The 22,270-nt window shown below is 47.5% G+C and overlaps 1 protein-coding gene across 1 annotated transcript in view; it reads left to right on the top strand.

Moving 5' to 3' along the window:
* The window catches only part of hsdl2 (hydroxysteroid dehydrogenase like 2), a 36,346-nt gene extending 25,000 nt beyond the window's left edge, over positions 1–11,346 (top strand). The window contains 3 exon segments of the mRNA XM_065007679.1: positions 7,242–7,370; positions 11,230–11,246; positions 11,248–11,346. Of these exon segments, the coding sequence (XP_064863751.1) occupies positions 7,242–7,370; positions 11,230–11,246; positions 11,248–11,346 (245 nt within the window).
* The last annotated feature ends 10,924 nt before the right edge of the window (positions 11,347–22,270 follow it).

Raw genomic sequence — 22,270 nt, 5'->3', positions numbered from 1 at the left:
GGCATTATTTAAACCAAATTGAACATGTTTCATTATTTGAGGCTAAAATGATTTTATTGATGTATTATATTAAGTTAAAACAAGTGTTCATTCAGTATTGTTGTAATTGTCATTATTACAAATAAATAAATTAATCGGCCAATTAATCGGTATCGGCGTTGAAAAATCATTACCTCTAGTCTAGATGGTATGTTGTCACAACCCTAGGACTGCCAACTAGGTGTTGAGGAAAGTGTACCTATTAAACCCAACAAAATCTACCTTTAAACATTTCTAACATGTACTGTGGAGATCAAATTAAAGATGAGTCTCATGTGAAGTTATCACTTAAAATGTATTTTTAAAGAAAATATTTGAGTAAAATAATTCCGGACTGTGTTTAATGGTTACTGAGTGTACCCTTTAAGCCCATGGCTGTTCCAAATAATACTACCCCTTTAAATAATACCACCCCTTTAAATAATACCACCCCTTTAAATAATACCACCCCTTTAAATAATACCTTTTTATTAATTTCCAAATGTTAACTTGCAAACATTTCTTATGTAAGATTATAGTCACCTCACCTGAAGTTATTCAAATAAACAGATCATTATTATTCATCATGAAAGTAGCACTCATAACAGTCCAATCATATCTACAGGCTTTGGTTCTTACCAACCAGGAAACGCCTGATTTCAACTAATCCTAGACTTCAAAACATTAGTAGTTGAATCAGGTGGGTTTTTGCTTGATCCTCTGTGGATAAAAAGCCATGCAACACAACCCTGTACCCACACGTGGTCCTCTGTGGATAAGAGGTCATGCAACACAACCCTGTACCCACACGGGTCCTCTGTGGATAAGAGGTCATGCAACACAACCCTGTACCCACACGGGTCCTCTGTGGATAAGAGGTCATGCAACACAACCCTGTACCCACACGGGTCCTCTGTGGATAAGAGGTCATGCAACACAACCCTGTACCCACACGGGTCCTCTGTGGATAAGAGGTCATGCAACACAACCCTGTACCCACACGGGTCCTCTGTGGATAAGAGGTCATGCAACACAACCCTGTACCCACACGGGTCCTCTGTGGATAAGAGGTCATGCAACACAACCCTGTACCCACACGGGTCCTCTGTGGATAAGAGGTCATGCAACACAAACACGGGTCCTCTGTGGATAAGAGGTGCAACACAACCCTGTACCCACGGGTCCTCTGTGGATAAGAGGTCATGCAACACAACCCTGTACCCACACGGGTCCTCTGTGGATAAGAGGTCATGCAACACAACCCTGTACCCACACGGGTCCTCTGTGGATAAGAGGTCATGCAACACAACCCTGTACCCACACGGGTCCTCTGTGGATAAGAGGTCATGCAACACAACCCTGTACCCACACTTGGGTCCTCTGTGGATAAGAGGTCATGCAACACAACCCTGTACCCACACGGGTCCTCTGTGGATAAGAGGTCATGCAACACAACCCTGTACCCATCACGGGTCCTCTGTGGATAAGAGGTCATGCAACACAACCCTGTACCCACTCACTTCACCTGGGTCCTCTGTGGATAAGAGGTCATGCAACTTCCACAACCCTGTACCCACACGGGTCCTCTGTGGATAAGAGGTCATGCAACACAACCCTGTACCCACACGGGTCCTCTGTGGATAAGAGGTCATGCAACACAACCCTGTACCCACACGGGTCCTCTGTTGGATAAGAGGTCATGCAACACACCCTGTTTCATCACCACACGGGTCCCTGTGCAACACAACCCTGTACCCACGGGTCCCTCTGTGGATAAGAGGTCATGCAACACAACCCTGTACCCACACTTGGGTCCTCTGTGGATAAGCCATTCATCACTTCTTCTCATCACTTCCATTGTTTCTCCCCTGTTTCATCACTTCCCCTGTTTCATCACTTCCCCTACTTGTTTCCACTTTGTTTCATCACTTCCCCTTGTTTCATCACTTCCCCTGTTTCATCACTTCCCCTACTCCATTGTTTCATCACTTCCCCTGTTTCATCACTTCCCCTACTCCCTTGTTTCATCACTTCCCCTGTTTCATCACTTCCCCTACTCCCTTGTTTCATCACTTCCCCTGTTTCATCACTTCCCCTACTCCCTTGTTTCATCACTTCCCCTGTTTCATCACTTCCCTACTCCTTGTTTCATCACTTCCCCTGTTTCATCACTTCCCCCTACTCCCTTGTTTCATCACTTCCCCTGTTTCATCACTTCCCCTACTCCTTGTTTCATCACTTCCCCTGTTTCATCACTTCCCCTTGTTTCATCTCTTCCTTGTTTCATCACTTCCCCCTGTTTCATCTCTTCCCTGTTTCATCACTTCCCCCCTTGTTTCATCTCTTCCCTGTTTCATCACTTCACTTTGTTTCATCTCTTCCTTGTTTCATCACTTCCCCTTGTTGTTTCCCCTGTTTCATCACTTCCCCTGTTTCATCACTTCCCCTGTTTCATCACTTCCCCTGTTTCATCACTTCCCCTGTTTCATCACTTCCCCTACTCCGCTGTTTCATCACTTCCCCTGTTTCATCACTTCCCCTACTCCCTTGTTGCATCTCTTCCCATTTCATCACTTCCCCTACTCCCTTGTTGCATCTCTTCCCATTTCATCACTTCCCTGTTTCATACTCCTTGTTTCATCTCTTCCCCTGTTTCATCACTTCCCCTACTCCCCTGTTTCATCTCTTCCCCTGTTTCATCACTTCCCCTACTCCCCTTGTTTCATCTCTTCCCTGTTTCATCACTTCCCCTGTTTCATCTCTTTGTTTCATCACTTCCCCTACTCCTTGTTTCATCACTTCCCCTACTCCCCTCCTGTTTCATCTCTTCCCCTGTTTCATCACTTCCCCCCCTCTCTTCCCCACTTGTTTCATCACTTTCCCCTATCACTTCCCTACTCCCTGTTTCCCCTGTTTCATCACTTCCCCTCTCCCTTGTTTCATCACTTCCCCTGTTTCATCACTTCCCCTCATCTCCCTTGTTTCATCACTTCCCCTAATCCCCGGTTTCATCACTTCCCCTACTCCCCTGTTTCATCACTTCCCCTGTTTCATCACTTCCCCTACTCCCCTGTTTCATCACTTCCCTGTTTCATCACTTCCCCTACTCTTCCCCCTTGTTTCATCACTTCCCTCCTCCATTGTTTCATCTCTTCCCCTGTTTCATCACTTTCCCCTGTTTCCCTTGTTTCATCACTTCCCTTGTTTCATCACTTCCCCTGTTTCATCACTTCCCCTCCTTGTTTCATCACTTCCCCTCACTCCTTGTTTCATCTCTTCCCCTGTTTCATCACTTCCCCCTACTTTCCCTTGTTTCATCTCTTCACTTGTTTCATCACTTCCCCTACTCCTTGTTTCATCTCTTCCCCTGTTTCATCACTTCCCCTACTCCCTTGTTTCATCTCTTCCCCTGTTTCATCACTTCCCCTACTCCCTTGTTTCATCTCTTCCCCTGTTTCATCACTCCCCTTCCCCCTACTCCCTTGTTTCATCTCTTCTCTTCCCCTGTTTCATCACTTCCCCTTCCCCTCATCTCTCCCTTGTTTCATCTCTCCCCTGTTTCCCTGTTTCATCACTTCCCCTACTCCCTTGTTTCATCTCTTCCCCTGTTTCATCACTTCCCCTACTCCCTTGTTTCATCTCTTCCCCTGTTTCATCACTTCCCCTACTCCCTTGTTTCATCTCTTCCCCTGTTTCATCACTTCCCTGTTTCATCTCCCTTGTTTCATCTCTTCCCCTGTTTCATCACTTCCCCTACTCCCTTGTTTCATCTCTTCCCCTGTTTCATCACTTCCCTACTCCCTTGTTTCATCCCTCTTCCCCTGTTTCATCCTTCCCCTACTCCCTTGTTTCATCTCTTCCCTTGTTTCATCTCTTCCCCTGTTTCCCTCCCCTGTTTCATCACTTCCCCTGTTTCATCTCCCCTGTTTCATCTCTTCCCCTGTTCTCTTCCCCTTGTTTCATCACTTCCCCTGTTTCATCTCCCCTGTTTCATCTCTTCCCCTGTTCCTTTGTTTCATCACTTCCCCTCATCTCCCCTGTTTCATCTCTTCCCCTGTTCCTTGTTTCATCACTTCCCTTGTTTCATCTCTTCCCCTGTTTCATCACTTCCCCTCTTCCCCTGTTTTCATCACTTCCTCTACTTCCCCTGTTTCATCACTTCCCCTCTCCCTGTTTCATCTCTTCCCCTGTTTCATCACTTCCTCTACCTTCCCCTGTTTCATCACTTCCCCTGTTTCATCACTTCCCCTGTTTCATCTCTCTTCCCCTGTTTCCCCTGTTTCATCACTTCCCTGTTTCATCACTTCCCCTACTCCCTTGTTTCATCTCTTCCCTTGTTTCATCTCTTCCCCCTGTTCCCTTGTTTCATCACTTCCCTGTTTCTCACTTCCCCTGCCCCTGTTTCATCTCTTCCCCTGTTTCATCACTTCCCCTACTCCCTGTTTCATCTCTTCCCCTGTTTCATCACTTCCCCTACTCCCCTGTTTCATCTCTTCCTTCCCCTGTTTCATCACTTCCCCTACTCCCCTGTTTCATCTCTTCCCCTGTTTCATCACTTCCCCCTCACTTCCCCTCCCCTGTTTCATCTCTTCCCTGTTTCATCATACTTCCTTGTTTCATCCCCCCTCCACTGTTTCATCACTTCTCTTCCCCTGTTTCATCACTTCCCCCTCCTCCCCTGTTTCATCTCTTCTCCTTGTTTCATCACCCTGTTTCATCTCTTCCCCTGTTTCATCACTTCCCCTCACTTCCCCTGTTTCATCTCTTCCCTGTTTCATCACTTCCCCCCCTTGTTTCACACTTCCCCTGTTTCATCTCTTCCCCTGTTTCATCACTTCCCCCCCTACTCCCCTGTTTCATCTCTTCCCCTGTTTCATCACTTCCCCTACTCCCCTGTTTCATCTCTTCCCCTGTTTCATCACTTGTTTCATCTCTTCCCCTGCTCCCTTGTTTCATCTCTTCCCCTGTTTCATCACTTCCCCTGCTCCCTTGTTTCATCTCTTCCCCTGTTTCATCTCTTCCCCTGTTTCATCACTTCCCCCCCTGTTTCATCTCTTCCCTTGTTTCATCTCTTCCCCTGTTTCATCACTTCCCCTGCTCCCTTGTTTCATCTCTTCCCCTGTTTCATCACTTCCCCTGCTCCCTTGTTTCATCTCTTCCCCTGTTTCATCACTTCCCCTGCTCCCTTGTTTCATCTCTTCCCCTGTTTCATCACTTCCCCTGCTCCCTTGTTTCATCTCTTCCCCTGTTTCATCACTTCCCCCTGCTCTCTTCCTTGTTTCATCTCTTCCCCTGTTTCATCACTTCCCCCTGTTCCCTTGTTTCATCTCTTCCCCTGTTTCATCACTTCCCTTGTTTCATCTCTTCCCCTGTTTCATCACTTCCCCTGTTTCATCTCTTCCCCTGTTTCATCACTTCCCTTGTTTCATCTCTTCCCCTGTTTCATCACTTCCCCTGTTCCTTGTTTCATCTCTTCCCTGTTCCCTTGTTTCATCACTTCCCCTGTTCCCTGTTTCATCACTTCCTTGTTTCATCTCTTTTCATCCCTGTTCCCTTGTTTCATCTCTTCCCCTGTTTCATCTACTTTCCCTGTTTTCACCCCCTGTTTCCCTTGTTTCATCCTCCACTTCCCTTGTTTCATCTCTTCCCTGTTCCCTTGTTTCATCTCTTCCCCTGTTCCCTTGTTTCATCACTTCCCCTACTCCCCTGTTTCATCTCTTCCCTGTTCCCTTGTTTCATCACTTCCCCTGTTTCTCCCCTGTTTCATCTCCCTTCATCCCTACTCCCCTGTTTCATCACTTCCTCTACTCCCCTGTTTCATCACTTCCCCTGTTTCATCACTTCCTCTACCCTGTTTCATCTCTTCCCCTGTTTCATCACTTCCCCTGTTTCATCTCTCCCCCCTTGTTTCATCTCTTCCCTGTTTCATCACTTCCCCTACTCCTTGTTTCATCTCTTCCCCTGTTTCATCACTTCCCCTGTTCCCTTGTTTCATCTCTTCCCCTGTTTCATACTCCCCTGTTTCATCTTCCCTGTTTCATCTCTTCCCTGTTTCATCCTTCATCCCTGTTCCCTTGTTTCATCTCTTCCCCTGTTCCCTTGTTTCATCACTTCCCCTGTTCCTCTTTGTTTCATCACTTCCCCTGTTTCATCACTTCCCCTGTTTCATCACTTCCCTGTTTCATCACTTCCCTTGTTTCATCTCTTCCCTGTTCCCTTGTTTCATCTCTTCCCCTGTTTCATCACTTCCCCTGTTTCATCACTTCCCTTCCCTTGTTTCATCTCTTCCCTGTTCCCTTGTTTCATCACTTCCTTGTTTCATCTCTTCCCCTGTTCCCTTGTTTCATCACTCCCCCCTACTCCCCTGTTTCATCTCTTCCCCTGTTCCCCTGTTTCATCACTTCCCCTCCCCTGTTTCATCTCTTCCCCTGTTCCTTGTTTCATCTCTTCCCTGTTTCATCACTTCCCCTCACTCCCCTGTTTCATCACTTCCCCTGTTTCATCTCTTCCCCTGTTTCATCACTTCCTTGTTTCATCTCTTTCCCTGTTTCATCTGTTTCATCACTTCCCCCCCTGTTTCATCACTTCCTCTTCCCCTGTTTCATCACTTCCCCTTCCCCTGTTTCATCACTTCTGTTCCCTACTCCCCTGTTTCATCACTTCCCCTGTTTCATCCTTCCCCTACTCCCTTGTTTCATCTCTTCCCTTGTTTCATCTCTTCCCTGTTCCCTTGTTTCATCACTTCCCCCTACTCCCCTGTTTCATCTCTTCCCTGTTCCCTTGTTTCATCACTCCCCTGTTTCATCACTTCCCTGTTTCATCACTTCCTCCCCTGTTTCATCACTTCCCCTGTTTCTCTTCCCTTGTTTCATCTTCCCTGTTCCTTGTTTCCCCTACTCCCTTGTTTCATCTCTTCCCCTTGTTTCATCTCTTCCCCTGTTCCTTGTTTCATCTCTTCCCTGTTCCCTTGTTTCATCACTTCCCTACTCCCTGTTTCATCACTTCCCCTACTCCCCTGTTTCATCACTTCCCCTGTTTCATCTGTTTCATCTTCTTTCCCTGTTTCATCACTTCCCCTGTTTCATCACTTCCCCTGTTTCATCACACTCGGTGGACAAGGCAGGCAACTCCGAAAGTCATTATTTTGTGATGTTTGACTGTCCATTAGGCTCCATCTTTAGTTGTTGTGGAGGGGAGGCTATAGTAGTGTGTCTGTGTTCCAGGTGAGCATGCAGGAGTGTGGTTCATTGACATGAAGAACGGTGGGGGCAGTGCGGGTAGTGGAGAACCCCCAGTCAAAGCTGACGTGGTCATGACCATGGACAGCGCCGACTTCACCAAGATGTTCGCAGGTTAGTGTGACTGACTGGATAGCTGGGTCGTGTTCATTGGGTACGAAACGGATGAAAACAGAACTGAAACAGGAAAGGGAATACCTGCCACTCACCTGGGTCCTATTCACCGTGGCAAACCATTTTTGCAACATTTGGTTCTTATTGAATATGACTCTAGACGGGTTCAATGAGAAACGTTTCTGTTGGCCTGATGAACACGGCCGCATTTGCTTTTTTTCATGAGTTATTTCTGATGTCTTTGCCACTATAGTTCTCTCTTTAGTGATACACATGGTGCCGCTCTCTTCATGTTGTGGTTCTCTCTCTCCCTCTCGTAACATGTTGTGGTTCTCTCTCTCTCTCTCTCTCTCCCTCTCGTAACGTGTTGTGGTGTTCTCTCTCTCTCTCTCTCTCTCTCTCTCTCTCTCTCTCAACTCCTCTCTCGTAACATGTTGTGGTTCTCTCGTGTTGTGGTTCTCTCTCTCTCTCGTAACATGTTGTGGTTCTCTCTCTCTCTCTCGTAACGTGTTGTGGTTCTCTCTCTCCCTCTCGTAACGTGTTGTGGTTCTCTCTCTCTCTCTCTCTCTCTCGTAACATGTTGTGGTTCTCTCTCTCTCTCGTAACATGTTGTGGTTCTCTCTCTCTCTCTCTCTCTCTCTCTCTCTCTCTCGTAACATGTTGTGGTTCTCTCTCTCTCTCTCTCGTAACATGTTGTGGTTCTCTCTCTCCCTCTCGTAACATGTTGTGGTTCTCTCTCTCTCGTAACATGTTGTGGTTCTCTCTCTCTCTCTCTCCTCTCGTAACATGTTGTGGTTCTCTCTCTCTCGTAACGTGTTGTGGTTCTCTCTCTCTCTCGTAACGTGTTGTGGTTCTCTCTCTCTCTCTCTAACATGTTGTGGTTCTCTCTCTCCCTCTGTTGTTGGTTCTCTCTGTTGTCTCTCTCTCTCTCTCTCGTAACGTGTTGTGGTTCTCTCTCTCTCTCGTAACGTGTTGTGGTTCTCTCGTAACGTGTTGTGGTTCTCTCTCTCTCTCGTAACGTGTTGTGGTTCTCTCTCTCTCTCGTAACATGTTGTGGTTCTGTCTCTCTCTCGTAACGTGTTGTGGTTCTCTCTCTCTCTCTCTCTCTCTCGTAACATGTTGTGGTTCTCTCTCTCTCTCTCTCTCTCGTAACGTGTTGTGGTTCTCTCTCGTAACGTGTTGTGGTTCTCTCTCTCTCTCTCTCTCTCTCGTAACGTGTTGTGGTTCTCTCTCTCTCGTAACGTGTTGTGGTTCTCTCTCTCTCGTAACGTGTTGTGGTTCTCTCTCTCTCTCTCGTAACGTGTTGTGGTTCTCTCTCTCTCTCGTAACGTGTTGTGGTTCTCTCTCTCGTAACGTGTTGTGGTTCTCTCTCTCTCTCGTAACGTGTTGTGGTTCTCTCTCTCTCGTAACGTGTTGTGGTTCTCTCTCTCTCTCTCTCGTAACGTGTTGTGGTTCTCTCTCTCTCGTAACGTGTTGTGGTTCTCTCTCTCTCTCGTAACATGTTGTGGTTCTCTCTCTCTCTCTCTCTCTCTCTCTCTCGTAACGTGTTGTGGTTCTCTCTCTCTCTCTCTCTCTCGTAACGTGTTGTGGTTCTCTCTCTCTCTCTCTCTCTCGTAACGTGTTGTGGTTCTCTCTCTCTCTCTCTCTCGTAACGTGTTGTGGTTCTCTCTCTCTCTCTCTCTCGTAACGTGTTGTGGTTCTCTCTCTCTCTCTCGTAACGTGTTGTGGTTCTCTCTCTCTCTCTCTCGTAACGTGTTGTGGTTCTCTCTCTCTCTCTCGTAACGTGTTGTGGTTCTCTCTCTCTCTCGTAACGTGTTGTGGTTCTCTCTCTCTCTCTCTCTCTCGTAACGTGTTGTGGTTCTCTCTCTCTCTCTCTCTCTCTCGTAACATGTTGTGGTTCTCTCTCTCTCTCTCTCTCTCGTAACGTGTTGTGGTTCTCTCTCTCTCTCGTAACGTGTTGTGGTTCTCTCTCTCTCGTAACGTGTTGTGGTTCTCTCTCTCTCTCTCTCGTAACGTGTTGTGGTTCTCTCTCTCGTAACGTGTTGTGGTTCTCTCTCTCTCTCTCGTAACGTGTTGTGGTTCTCTCTCTCTCTCTCTCTCGTAACGTGTTGTGGTTCTCTCTGGTTCTCTCTCTCTCTCTCTCTCTCTCTCTCTCTCTCTCTCTCTCTCTCTCGTAACGTGTTGTGGTTCTCTCTCTCTCGTAACGTGTTGTGGTTCTCTCTCTCTCTCGTAACGTGTTGTGGTTCTCTCTCTCTCTCTCGTAACGTGTTGTGGTTCTCTCTCTCTCTCTCGTAACGTGTTGTGGTTCTCTCTCTCTCTCGTAACGTGTTGTGTTCTCTCTCTCTCTCTCTCTCTCTCTCGTAACGTGTTGTGGTTCTCTCTCTCTCTCTCTCGTAACGTGTTGTGGTTCTCTCTCTCTCGTAACGTGTTGTGGTTCTCTCTCTCTCTCTCTCTCGTAACGTGTTGTGGTTCTCTCTCTGTTGTGGTTCTCTCTCGTAACGTGTTGTGGTTCTCTCTCTCTCTCTCTCTCGTAACGTGTTGTGGTTCTCTCTCTCTCTCTCGTAACGTGTTGTGGTTCTCTCTCTCGTAACGTGTTGTGGTTCTCTCTCTCGTAACGTGTTGTGGTTCTCTCTCTCCTCTCGTAACGTGTTGTGGTTCTCTCTCTCGTAACGTGTTGTGGTTCTTCTCTCTCTCGTAACTCGTAACGTGTTGTGGTTCTCTCTCTCTCTCTCTCGTAACGTGTTGTGGTTCTCTCTCTCTCTCTCTCTCTCCTCTCGTAACGTGTTGTGGTTCTCTCTCTCTCTCGTAACGTGTTGTGGTTCTCTCTCTCTCTCGTAACGTGTTGTGGTTCTCTCTCTCTCTCGTAACGTGTTGTGGTTCTCTCTCTCTCTCTCGTAACGTGTTGTGGTTCTCTCTCTCTCTCTCTCTCTCGTAACGTGTTGTGTTTCTCTCTCTCTCTCTCTCTCTCTCTCTCTCTCGTAACGTGTTGTGGTTCTCTCTCTCTCTCTCTCTCTCTCTCTCTCGTAACGTGTTGTGGTTCTCTCTCTCTCTCTCTCTCTCGTAACGTGTTGTGGTTCTCTCTCTCTCGTAACGTGTTGTGGTTCTCTCTCTCGTAACGTGTTGTGGTTCTCTCTTTCTCTCTCTCTCGTAACGTGTTGTGGTTCTCTCTCTCGTAACATGTTGTGGTTCTCTCTCTCTCTCTCTCGTAACGTGTTGTGGTTCTCTCTCTCGTAACGTGTTGTGGTTCTCTCTCTCTCTCTCTCTCGTAACGTGTTGTGGTTCTCTCTCTCTCTCTCTCGTAACGTGTTGTGGTTCTCTCTCTCGTAACATGTTGTGGTTCTCTCTCTCTCTCTCTCGTAACGTGTTGTGGTTCTCTCTCTCTCTCTCTCGTAACGTGTTGTGGTTCTCTCTCTCTCTCTCTCTCTCTCTCGTAACGTGTTGTGGTTCTCTCTCTCGTAACATGTTGTGGTTCTCTCTCTCTCTCTCTCTCTCGTAACGTGTTGTGGTTCTCTTTCTCTCTCTCTCTCTCGTAACGTGTTGTGGTTCTCTCTCCCTCTCGTAACGTGTTGTGGTTTCTCTCTCTCTCTCGTAACGTGTTGTGGTTTCTCTCTCTCGTAACGTGTTGTGGTTTCTCTCTTCTCGTAACATGTTGTGGTTCTCTCTCTCTCTCTCTCTCTCTCTCGTAACATGTTGTGGTTCTCTCTCTCTCTCTCTCAACGTGTTGTGGTTCTCTCTCTCGTAACGTGTTGTGGTTCTCTCTCGTAACATGTTGTGGTTTTCTCTCTCTCTCTCTCTCTCTCTCGTAACATGTTGTGGTTCTCTCTCTCTCTCGTAACGTGTTGTGGTTCTCTCTCTCCAGGCAAACTAAAGCCCACTCTTGGCCTTTATGTCAGGGAAGCTGATGATTAAACGTGTTGTGGACCCTGGCTCTCAAGATGTTGTGAAGATGATGTCCATGATGAAGTCTAAACTCTAAATTATAACGTAACGAAGTTGTGCCTATTCTCTACATCTGGTGCCTTCAACTGGGAACTTTATAATATAATAAAAATTATAATCTGAATTATAGTCTGACTGTTAAAAATGGTGGACTGTTTCCTCCGACACATTTGTGCGGCTGGCTTCCGGGTTGGGTTCGCTGTGTTAAGAAACGTGTTGTGGCTTGGTTGGGTTGTGTATCGGAGGACGTGTTGTGGTCTCTCCCTCTCTCGTAACGGGAGTTGTCTCGATGAGACAAGATAGTAGCTACTAAAACAATTTGATACCATCTTTTCTCTCGAAAACGTGGGGTAAAAATTCAACAAACAAAAAAACCAACATCAAAATATTGTGATGGTGAGATCTTCAGGTTCGGAGATCCTCTAACGTGATGCCTCTGAATTCTGACGTGTATAGATTTACAAGTTCCATGTTGTCTAAAATGGTACCCTGTAATAGTTGGGTTCCCGGGTGTCAACGTGTTGGGATACCCAGAATGTCTAACGAAATGTGCCGTTTTCCATCTCTCTGAATGTGTCCTAACTGAACTGTCCCTCCTCCCTCTTCTTCTCTAAGTTTTCTAATAAACCAGTTGTTCTAATTGTACTGCTGTTTCTGTTTTGTAACGTGTTGTGGCTGTAACGTGTTGTGGCTCACATTGTTCAGTAAATCCCGGGACACTCGGGTTGTGGTCAGTTATTCAGCTTATCCAGAGAGACATGTTGAATTTACAAACTGGAAGATACAGTAGAAATTAATGTTATGTCAAGTATGAGTGTTACAAATATAATATGAATAGTGTCTTGGTTTGAGCAGATGAATCAATAGTATATAAAATAAAGGTTTGATTTTAAGTTAAATAGTTAAATGGAACAGCAGCGGTGTGTGTGTGTGCTCTCTTAAGGGGTGGATGTGTGGAGAGTTCCAATTTTGCTTCCACTTGGGGCCCTCTAAGGGGGTGGCAGGGTAGCCTAGTGGTTAGAGTGTAGAGGTGGCAGGGTAGACTAGTGGTTAGAGTGTAGAGGTGGCAGGCCTAGTGGTTAGAGTGTAGAGGTGGCAGGGTAGACTAGTGGTTAGAGTGTAGAGGTCTCTCAGGGTAAGCCTAGTGGTTAGAGTGTAGAGGAGGCAGGGTAGCCTAGTGGTTAGTGTCTCAGAGGAGGCAGGTTGTGGTTAGAGTGTAGAGGAGGCAGGTCTCTCTAGTCTTAACGTGTTGAGGTGGCAAGGTACGTGTTGTGGTTCTCTCTCGTAACGTGAAAGGTTGCAAGTTCGAATCCCGTGCTGGCAAGGTGCAAATCTGTTGTTCTCCCCTGAAGTGTTGCTGTTAACCCCTGTTCTCTAGGCCAGTTAACCCACTTCCTAGACCAGTTAACCCCACTGTTCCTAGACCAGTTATCCCCACTGTTCTAACCAGTTAACCCACTGTTCCTAGGTTGTTAACCCACTGTTCCTAGACCAGTTAACCCCACTGTTCCTATGTTGTGGCCGTCATTGAAAATAAGAATTTCTTCTTAACTGTGGTTTGCCTAGTTAAATAAAGGTAAAATTAAAAATGAAGGTCAACGGGATCAAAAACCTGGTTGCCTCTGTTCAGGCAGGCTGAAACTTGTCCATAAGTGGATCTTCCAGCAGGACAAAAACACCAAGCAACAACAAAAATGAACAAATAAATTGTGAATTGACCAGTCTAAAATGACCCATTTAAAACCTGTAGTTTGAATTGAAGATCGGGCTATCAAGCGCAACGGGGATATAAGGATCTGTAAAGATTCTGTATAGAGGAATGGTTAAAAAGATCCTGTCTACTCCAAGATGGGGGCCTCTTCTTGTTTTTTTCTTCTGAAATTCAGCCATGCCGGACTGACCACGCCCATTGACACACCCGGGAGTTTTTGAACAAGGGGAAGAAACAATTGGGTGCCCAAAATATTTTCAGAAATAAATATATTACTTATTAAATAAAATATTTTCTCTGATCAATTTGTCTCGGAGATCCAAAATTGTTCCTTTTTTTTGAGCGTTACAGCATAGTTCAGTGTTGGTATTATTTGTATTTTTTTCCTGTATCAGGGAAGGTGTCAAATGGGACTTGGACCAGAATGTACAAAATGTCTGTCTCGTTTTCCAGAATCTGAATGTGTCCTAACTGAACTGTCCCTCCCCCTCTTCTTCTCTAAGTTTTCTAATAAACCAGTTGTTCTAATTGTGCAGCTGGTGTTTCTGTTAGGTCCCCGTGGCTGTCTGCATCTCATTGTTCAGTAAATCCCTGGACACTGGTGTCTCAGTTATTCAGCTTATCCAGAGAGACATGTAGAATTTACAAACTGGAAGATACAGTAGAAATTAATGTTATGTCTATGAGTGTTACAAATATAATCTGAATAGTGTCTTGGTTTGTCCAGATGAATCAATGGTGTATAAAATAAAGGTTTGATTTTAAGTTCGTCTAAATGGAACAGTCTCTTGTGTTGTGCACTAAGCTGGTGTCTACTGTAGGTCCCCCTTTGCTTCCACTTGGGTCTCTTGGGGCGGCAGGGCAGCTGGTGTCTAGAGGTGGCAGGGTAGCCTCTTCCCCTATAGTCTGGTAGCCTCTCTTGGCATTGGACTCCACTGAAAGCTGGTTCAAATCTGAGCTGACAAGGTCCCCAAATCTGTTGTTCTGCGTCCTGAAGAGGCAGTTAAACCCACTGCAGCCAGTGTAACCCACTGTTCCTAGACCAGTCCCCCTGTTCCGTCTAACCCACTGTTCCTTAGACCAGTTAACCCACTGTTCCTAGCTGTTGTCTACTGTTCCTAGACCAGTTATCCCCACTGTTCTCTAGGCCAGTTAACCCACTGCAGCCAGTTCCACTGTTCCTAGGTCCCCCTCATTGAAAATAAGTTCTTCTTAACTGACTTGCCTAGTTAAATAAAGGTAAAATTAAAAATGAAGGTCCCGGGATCAAAAACCTGGTTGCCTCTGTTCAGGAGGCTGAAACTTGTCCATAAGTGATCTTCCAGCAGGACAAAAACACCAAAGCAACACACAAAAATGAACAGTGAATTGTCACAAAATGACCCATTTCTTAGTTTGAATTGAAGAGCTGGGCTCTAGCGCAGACGGTCCGGATATCAAGGATCTGTAAAGATCTGTATAGAGGAATGGTCCAAGATCCTGTCTACTGCCAAGATGGGGTCCTTGTTTTTTCTTACGCCCTTGTCGTCTCTGCGTCTCTTGAAATTCAGCCATGCCACTGACCAGCCCATTGACACACCCCTTTTTGAACCAGGGGAAGAAAGCAGGGGTGCCCAAAATATTTTTCAGAAATAAATATATTCTTATTAAATAAAATATTTTCTCTGATCAATTTGTCTTAGTAAAATTGTTCCTTTTTTTCGTCTCAGCATAGTTCAGTGGTTCTTGGTCCACTCCACTGCAGTTGGTGTCTACTGTAGGTCCCCCTCTTCCTCCTATCGTCTCTGCGTCTCTTGGTTCGTCCACTGCAGCTGGTGTCTACTGTAGGTCCCCCTATCGTCTCTGCGTCTCTAGGTTCGTCCACTGCAGCTGGTGTCTACTCTTGGTTCGTCCACTGCAGCTGGTGTCTACTGTAGGTCCCCCTATAGTCTCTGCATCTCTTGGTTCGTCCACTGCAGCTGGTGTCTACTGCTCTATGTTGTTCAGAGGAGAGATGTCTTGGACTACGGCTTGGTGGAGGAGTTTGCCACCACTGTGTTGGACCTAGTTTCTGATCTGATGCGTTACAGAGAGAAAGTCCAACTCGTCATGGATCTGAGAGCACAGGTGAGAGAGGGGGCTGATGGGTAATGGAAAGGTGAGACTCAGGAGAACGTCTTGTTTCAACACCGGGGGTAAGGTCACTTCATTAGATGCATGTCGTTTGGTTATAATCTGAGTAGTTCTATATGGCATAATTAGCCGGTCAACTAGGCAATACTTTTTATTATTATTTAACCTTTATTTAACTAGACAAGTCAGTTAAGAACAAGTTCTTATTTACAATGACGGCCTACCCCGGACCAAACCCGGCCTACCCTGGGCCAAACCCTAACCTGGACGACAATAGGCCAATGCGACGCCCTATGGGACTCCAAATCACAGCCAGTTGTGATACAGCCCAGGATCGAACCAGGGTCTGTAGTGACGCCTCTAGCACTGAGACGCAGTGCCTTAGAGCGCTGCGCCACTCGGGGAGCCCACAGCCTTGTATTGCTATAGAAACAGGTATAGTCCCATGAAAAAGTCTTCTCCCACTTGCACACGTTTCTTATTTCCTGAAACATGAAGCGTCTACCAATAGGATTGAAAAGAGAAATGGATCATCTCTACTGCAGTCGATATGTTTATTTTTAATTTGATTTGAATTCTTAAAAATCCAACTTTTTTTTTTTTTTTTTACTCCATCAGTTGGTTCTGGAATTGTGTCGCTCAGATCAACTAGCCGAGCGTGACACCATCCAGCCACACCTAGACAGTATGGAGAGTGACACCATCCAGCCACACCTAGACAGTATGGAGAGTGACACCATCCAGCCACACCTAGACAATATGGAGCGTGACTCCATCCAGCCACACCTAGACAGTATGGAGAGTGACACCATCCAGCCACACCTAGACAGTATGTAGCGTGACACCATCCAGCCACACCTAGACAGTATGTAGCGTGACACCATCCAGCCACACCTAGACAATATGGAGCGTGACTCCATCCAGCCACACCTAGACAGTATGGAGAGTGACACCATCCAGCCACACCTAGACAGTATGGAGCGTGACACCATCCAGCCACACCTAGACAGTATGTAGCGTGACACCATCCAGCCACACCTAGACAGTATGTAGCGTGACACCATCCAGCCACACCTAGACAGTATGGAGCGTGACACCATCCAGCCACACCTAGACAGTATGGAGCGTGACACCATCCAGTAGACACCATCCAGCCACACCTAGACAGTATGGAGCGTGACACCATCCAGCCACACCTAGACAGTATGGAGCGTGACACCATCCAGCCACACCTAGACAGTATGGAGCGTGACACCATCCAGCCACACCTAGACAGTATGGAGCGTGACACCATCCAGCCACACCTAGACAGTATGGAGAGTGACACCATCCAGCCACACCTAGACAGTATGGAGCGTGACACCATCCAGCCACACCTAGACAGTATGGAGCGTGACACCATCCAGCCACACCTAGACAGTATGGAGCGTGACACCATCCAGCCACACCTAGACAGTATGGAGAGTGACACCATCCAGCCACACCTAGACAGTATGGAGCGTGACACCATCCAGCCACACCTAGACAGTATGTAGCGTGACACCATCCAGCCACACCTAGACAGTATGGAGCGTGACACCATCCAGCCACACCTAGACAGTATGGAGCGTGACACCATCCAGCCACACCTAGACAGAATGGAGACCTGTATCATCGCTCATAGGGATAACAAGGTGAGTGTCGTTCAGTGACAGGACTTGTAAGAGCGCCCTCAGACGGATCTGTGGAGAACGGAAACCAAATTACAACGGATACATTTTGGTCTGTGCGCTTGTGGAGTGTGTCTAATTGGCTAAACGCATTCCATTGGGCTAAACGCATTCCATTGGGCTAAACGCATTCCATTGGGCTAAACGCATTCCATTATGCTAAACGCATTCCATTATGCTAACGCATTCCATTGGGCTAAACACATTCCATTATGATAAACGCATTCCATTGGGCTAAACGCATTCCATTGACTAATGCATTCCATTGGGCTAAACGCATTCCATTATGCTAACGCATTCCATTGGGCTAAACGCATTCCATTATGATAAACGCATTCCATTGGGCTAAACGCATTCCATTATGATAAACGCATTCCATTGGCTACTGCATTCCATTGGCTATACGCATTCCATTCCATTGGCTAACGTATTCCATTATACGAATATATTCCATTATGCTAAACGCATTCCATTGGCTAATGCATTCCACTGGGCTAAACGCATTCCATTGGCTACCGCATTCCATTATACGAATATATTCCATTATGCTAAACGCATTCCATTGGGCTCCTGCATTCCATTGGCTAAACGCATTCCATTATACGAATATATTCCATTATGCTAAACGCATTCCATTGGCTACCGCATTCCATTGGGCTCCTGCATTCCATTGGCTAAACGCATTCCATTGGCTAACGCATTCCATTATACGAATATATTCCATTATGCTAAACGCATTCCATTGGGCTCCTGCATTCCATTGGCTAAACGCATGCTATTATGCTAAACGCATTCCATTGGCTAACGGATTCCATTATGTTAAACGCATTCCATTATGCTAAACGCATTCCATTGGCTAACACATTCCATTGGACTAAATGCATTCCATTGGCCCGTCAAAAGTTTAAGTCATCTGAACTTTTCGTCTGTGAAAATGGATGTAAATTGTATGGATGAGGACGTGTCCTCTTCGCTGACCGTCACCATAGGACTCCCACTGAGAAAGCATTGGAAATCCTAGATATGGATGAAATCATCGGGCCAGTTTGGCCTCTCCCTAACGCTGCTGGTTAATACCAAAACAGAGAGAGAGAGAATTAGGACTGATCTGTGTCATTATGCAGGTTGACATTTATTGTGATGAGTCTTGTCCTGGAGGCAGAAATGAGTGATTTTCCCCTTGGATAGGCCAGCTGCAAAGTCGGAATTTAAAACAAAAATGTGTTTTTATGACTTTGTGCCTGGTCCTGCTATTGACCACTCTACAGAGCTGCCCTGGTCTGGCTATTGACCACCCTACAGAGCTGCCCTGGTCTAGCTATTGACCACTCTACAGAGCTGCCCTGGTCTGGCTATTGACCACCCTACAGAGCTGCCCTGGTCTGGCTATTGACCAGCCTACAGAGCTGCCCTGGTCTAGCTATTGACCACCCTACAGAGCTGCCCTGGTCTAGCTACTGACCACCCTACAGAGCTGCCCTGGTTCTGCTATTGACCACCCTACAGAGCTGCCCTGGTCTAGCTATTGACCACTCTACAGAGCTGCCCTGGTTCTGCTATTGACCACCCTACAGAGCTGCCCTGGTCTAGCTATTGACCACTCTACAGAGCTGCCCTGGTTCTGCTATTGACCACCCTACAGAGCTGCCCTGGTCTAGCTATTGACCACTCTACAGAGCTGCCCTGGTCTAGCTATTGACCACTCTACAGAGCTGCCCTGGTTCTGCTATTGACCACCCTACAGAGCTGCCCTGGTCTAGCTATTGACCACTCTACAGAGCTGCCCTGGTCTGGGTATTGACCACCCTACAGAGCTGCCCTGGTCTAGCTATTGACCACTCTACAGAGCTGCCCTGGTCCTGCTATTGACCACCCTACAGAGCTGCCCTGGTTCTGCTATTGACCACTCTACAGAGCTGCCCTGGTCTAGCTATTGACCACCCTACAGTGTTGTCTCTCAAATACATCTTTAATTGTTGGTTATCTAGCTAGAGATATTTTGTTGTTGTTGCCATATTAGCATTGACATGAAATCAGTCAAAACACCTCAAAACAAGACATGGTATTAAGAACGAGATGAAACGAGACACTTCACGCTAAGATTCCCCACATTGCGGTTTATTGTCATTTTTGCTATCAATCTGGCCGTCTAGAATCGCAGCATTGCTGACGTCTGCCCCATGGTAGCGCTCGCATTGTTTTCGTAACTTTGTCAACTAACCCAGGTCATCGACACGTCTACTATTATGTGGGGGACTCTTTATTTAGAAGAATTCTGAATTTCCGTGACCCGTAAATATTTTTTGTATGTAGGTCGACTTTTGTCAACAAAACATTTAATTGCTAAATCACTAGCTACGTGAGGCGTATTTATCCGATATAAATTACGGAATTGTTAGGTTGTTACGAATGCACTGATGTAAGTAGATGCACGTAGCATTTTGGCAACTTTGGAGAAAAAGAAAAAAAAACATACTTCGGAATTGTGCATGTTATTCTCATGCGTATCTGTACTCTCATTGGCTAGAACGGTTCCACCTGATCTCACCTCCTCCCGACTGCCTTCTGTCTTGGAGAAGAGGTATTTCCATTGTTAAGAGTGGTCACTCGACTGTCTTGTCAATATAATATAACATCTTTGACGCTAGCTTCACAGTGGTCCAGTTAGGATCAGCCTGTTAAAGCTAGCCACAAGAATTAGCCACAATAGTGGAATTTGTGATTCGGATTCTAAATAAAAGTCCCTCATTTTAAAGTGATTCAAACACATACAGATATTGCCATCATGCCACAGATTATGCCAAACAAGTTCGGAATGTTATGTAAATTGAACAAAAGATGATAGTTAATTTGAGACAAACTATTTTTCTTAAATCACACTGTGGATGTATTAAACTTTATGCACTGTATAGCCAAAACTAGATATTGTACACACATGAAATGGGGTATCGGCATACTCAGTGACACTCACAGAACGCAACTGTATACTGTTGCTCAACGTCAGTGTGGTGTCAGGACAACAACCTCTCCCTCAACGTCAGGACAACAACCTCTCCCTCAACGTCAGGACAACAACCTCTCCCTCAACGTCAGGACAACAACCTCTCCCTAAACGTCAGGACAACAACCTCTCCCTCAACGTCAGGACAACAACCTCTCCCTCAACGTCAGGACAACAACCTCTCCCTCAACGTCAGGACAACAACCTCTCCCTCAACGTCAGGACAACAACCTCTCCCTCAACGTCAGGACAACAACCTCTCCCCCAACGTCAGGACAACGACCTCTCCCCCAACGTCAGGACAACGACCTCTCCCCCAACGTCAGGACAACGACCTCTCCCTCAACGTCAGGGCAACGACCTCTCCCTCAACGTGAGGGCAACGACCTCTCCCTCAACGTCAGGGCAACGACCTCTCCCTCAACGTCAGGACAACGACATCTCCCTCAACGTCAGGACAACGACATCTCCCTCAACGTCAGTGTGGTGTCAGGACAACAACCTCTCCCTCAACGTCAGGACAACAACCTCTCCCTCAACGTCAGGACAACAACCTCTCCCTCAACGTCAGGACAACAACCTCTCCCTCAACGTCAGGACAACAACCTCTCCCTCAACGTCAGGACAACAACCTCTCCCTCAACGTCAGGACAACAACCTCTCCCTCAACGTCAGGACAACAACCTCTCCCCCAACGTCAGGACAACGACAACGACCTCTCCCCAACGTCAGGACAACGACCTCTCCCCCAACGTCAGGACAACGACCTCTCCCCCAACGTCACAACGACTCTCCCCAACGTCAGGGACAACGACTCTCCAACCCACGACAACGACCTCTCCCTCAACGCCAGGGCGACCTCTCCCCCAACGTCAGGACAACGACCTCTCCCTCAACGTCAGGGCAACGACCTCTCCCTCAACGTCAGGACAACGACCTCTCCCTCAACGCCAGGACAACGACCTCTCCTCAACGTCAGGACAACGACCTCTCCCTCAACGTCAGGGAACGACCTCTCCCTCAACGTCAGGGCAACGACCTCTCCCTCAACGTCAGGACAACGACCTCTCCCTCAACGTCAGACAACGACCTCTCCCTCAACGTCAGGTGGTGTCAGGGCAACGACCTCTCCCTCAACGTCAGGCAACGACCTCTCCTCAACGTCAGGACAACGACATCTCCCTCAACGTCAGGACAACGACATCTCCCTCAACGTCAGTGTGGTGTCAGGACAACGACCTCTCCCTCAACGTCAGGACAACGACCTCTCCCTCAACGTCAGGACAACGACATCTCCCTCAACGTCAGTGTGGTGTCACAACGACCTCTCCCTCAACGTCAGTGTGGTGTCAGGACAACGACCTCTCCCCCTCAACGTCAGGACAACGACATCTCCCTCAACGTCAGTGTGGTGTCAGGGACCTCTCCCTCAACGTCAGGACAACGACCTCTCCCTCAACGTCAGGGCAACGACCTCTCCCTCCTCAACGCGACATCTCCCTCAGCGTCAGTGTGGTGTCAGGGCAACGACCTCTCCCTCAACGTCAGTGTGGTGGGCAACGACCTCTCCCTCAACGTCAGGGCAACGACCTCTCCCTCAACGTCAGGGCAACGACCTCTCCCTCAACGTCAGGGCAACGACCTCTCCCTCAACGTCAGGGCAACGACCTCTCCCTCAACGTCAGGGCAACGACCTCTCCCTCAACGTCAGGGCAACGACCTCTCCCTCAGCGTCAGGGGACGACCTCTCCCTCAACTCAGGGCAACGACCTCTCCTCAACGTCAGGGCAACGACCTCCCCTCAACGTCTCTCCCTCCCTCAACGTCAGGGCGACCTCTCCCTCAACGCGTCAGGGCAACGACCTCTCCCTCAACGTCAGGGCAACGACCTCTCCCTCAACGTCAGGGCAACGACCTCTCCCTCAACGTCAGGGCAACGACCTCTCCCTCAACGTCAGGACAACGACATCTCCCTCAACGTCAGGACAACGACATCTCCCTCAACGTCAGTGTGGTGTCAGGACAACGACCTCTCCCTCAACGTCAGGACAACGACCTCTCCCTCAACGTCAGGACAACGACATCTCCCTCAACGTCAGTGTGGTGTCAGGGCAACGACCTCTCCCTCAACGTCAGGGCAACGACCTCTCCCTCAACGTCAGGACAACGACCTCTCCCTCAACGTCAGGACAACGACATCTCCCTCAACGTCAGTGTGGTGTCAGGACAACGACCTCTCCCTCAACGTCAGGACAACGACCTCTCCCTCAACGTCAGGACAACGACCTCTCCCTCAACGTCAGGACAACGACATCTCCCTCAACGTCAGTGTGGTGTCAGGACAACGACCTCTCCCTCAACGTCAGTGTGGTGTCAGGACAACGACCTCTCCCTCAACGTCAGGGCAACGACCTCTCCCTCAACGTCA

The sequence above is a fragment of the Oncorhynchus nerka genome, linkage group LG22 (assembly GCF_034236695.1).
Source record: "Oncorhynchus nerka isolate Pitt River linkage group LG22, Oner_Uvic_2.0, whole genome shotgun sequence".
Lineage (NCBI taxonomy): Eukaryota > Metazoa > Chordata > Actinopteri > Salmoniformes > Salmonidae > Oncorhynchus > Oncorhynchus nerka.
This window is presented reverse-complemented; position numbering and strand designations above follow the sequence as displayed.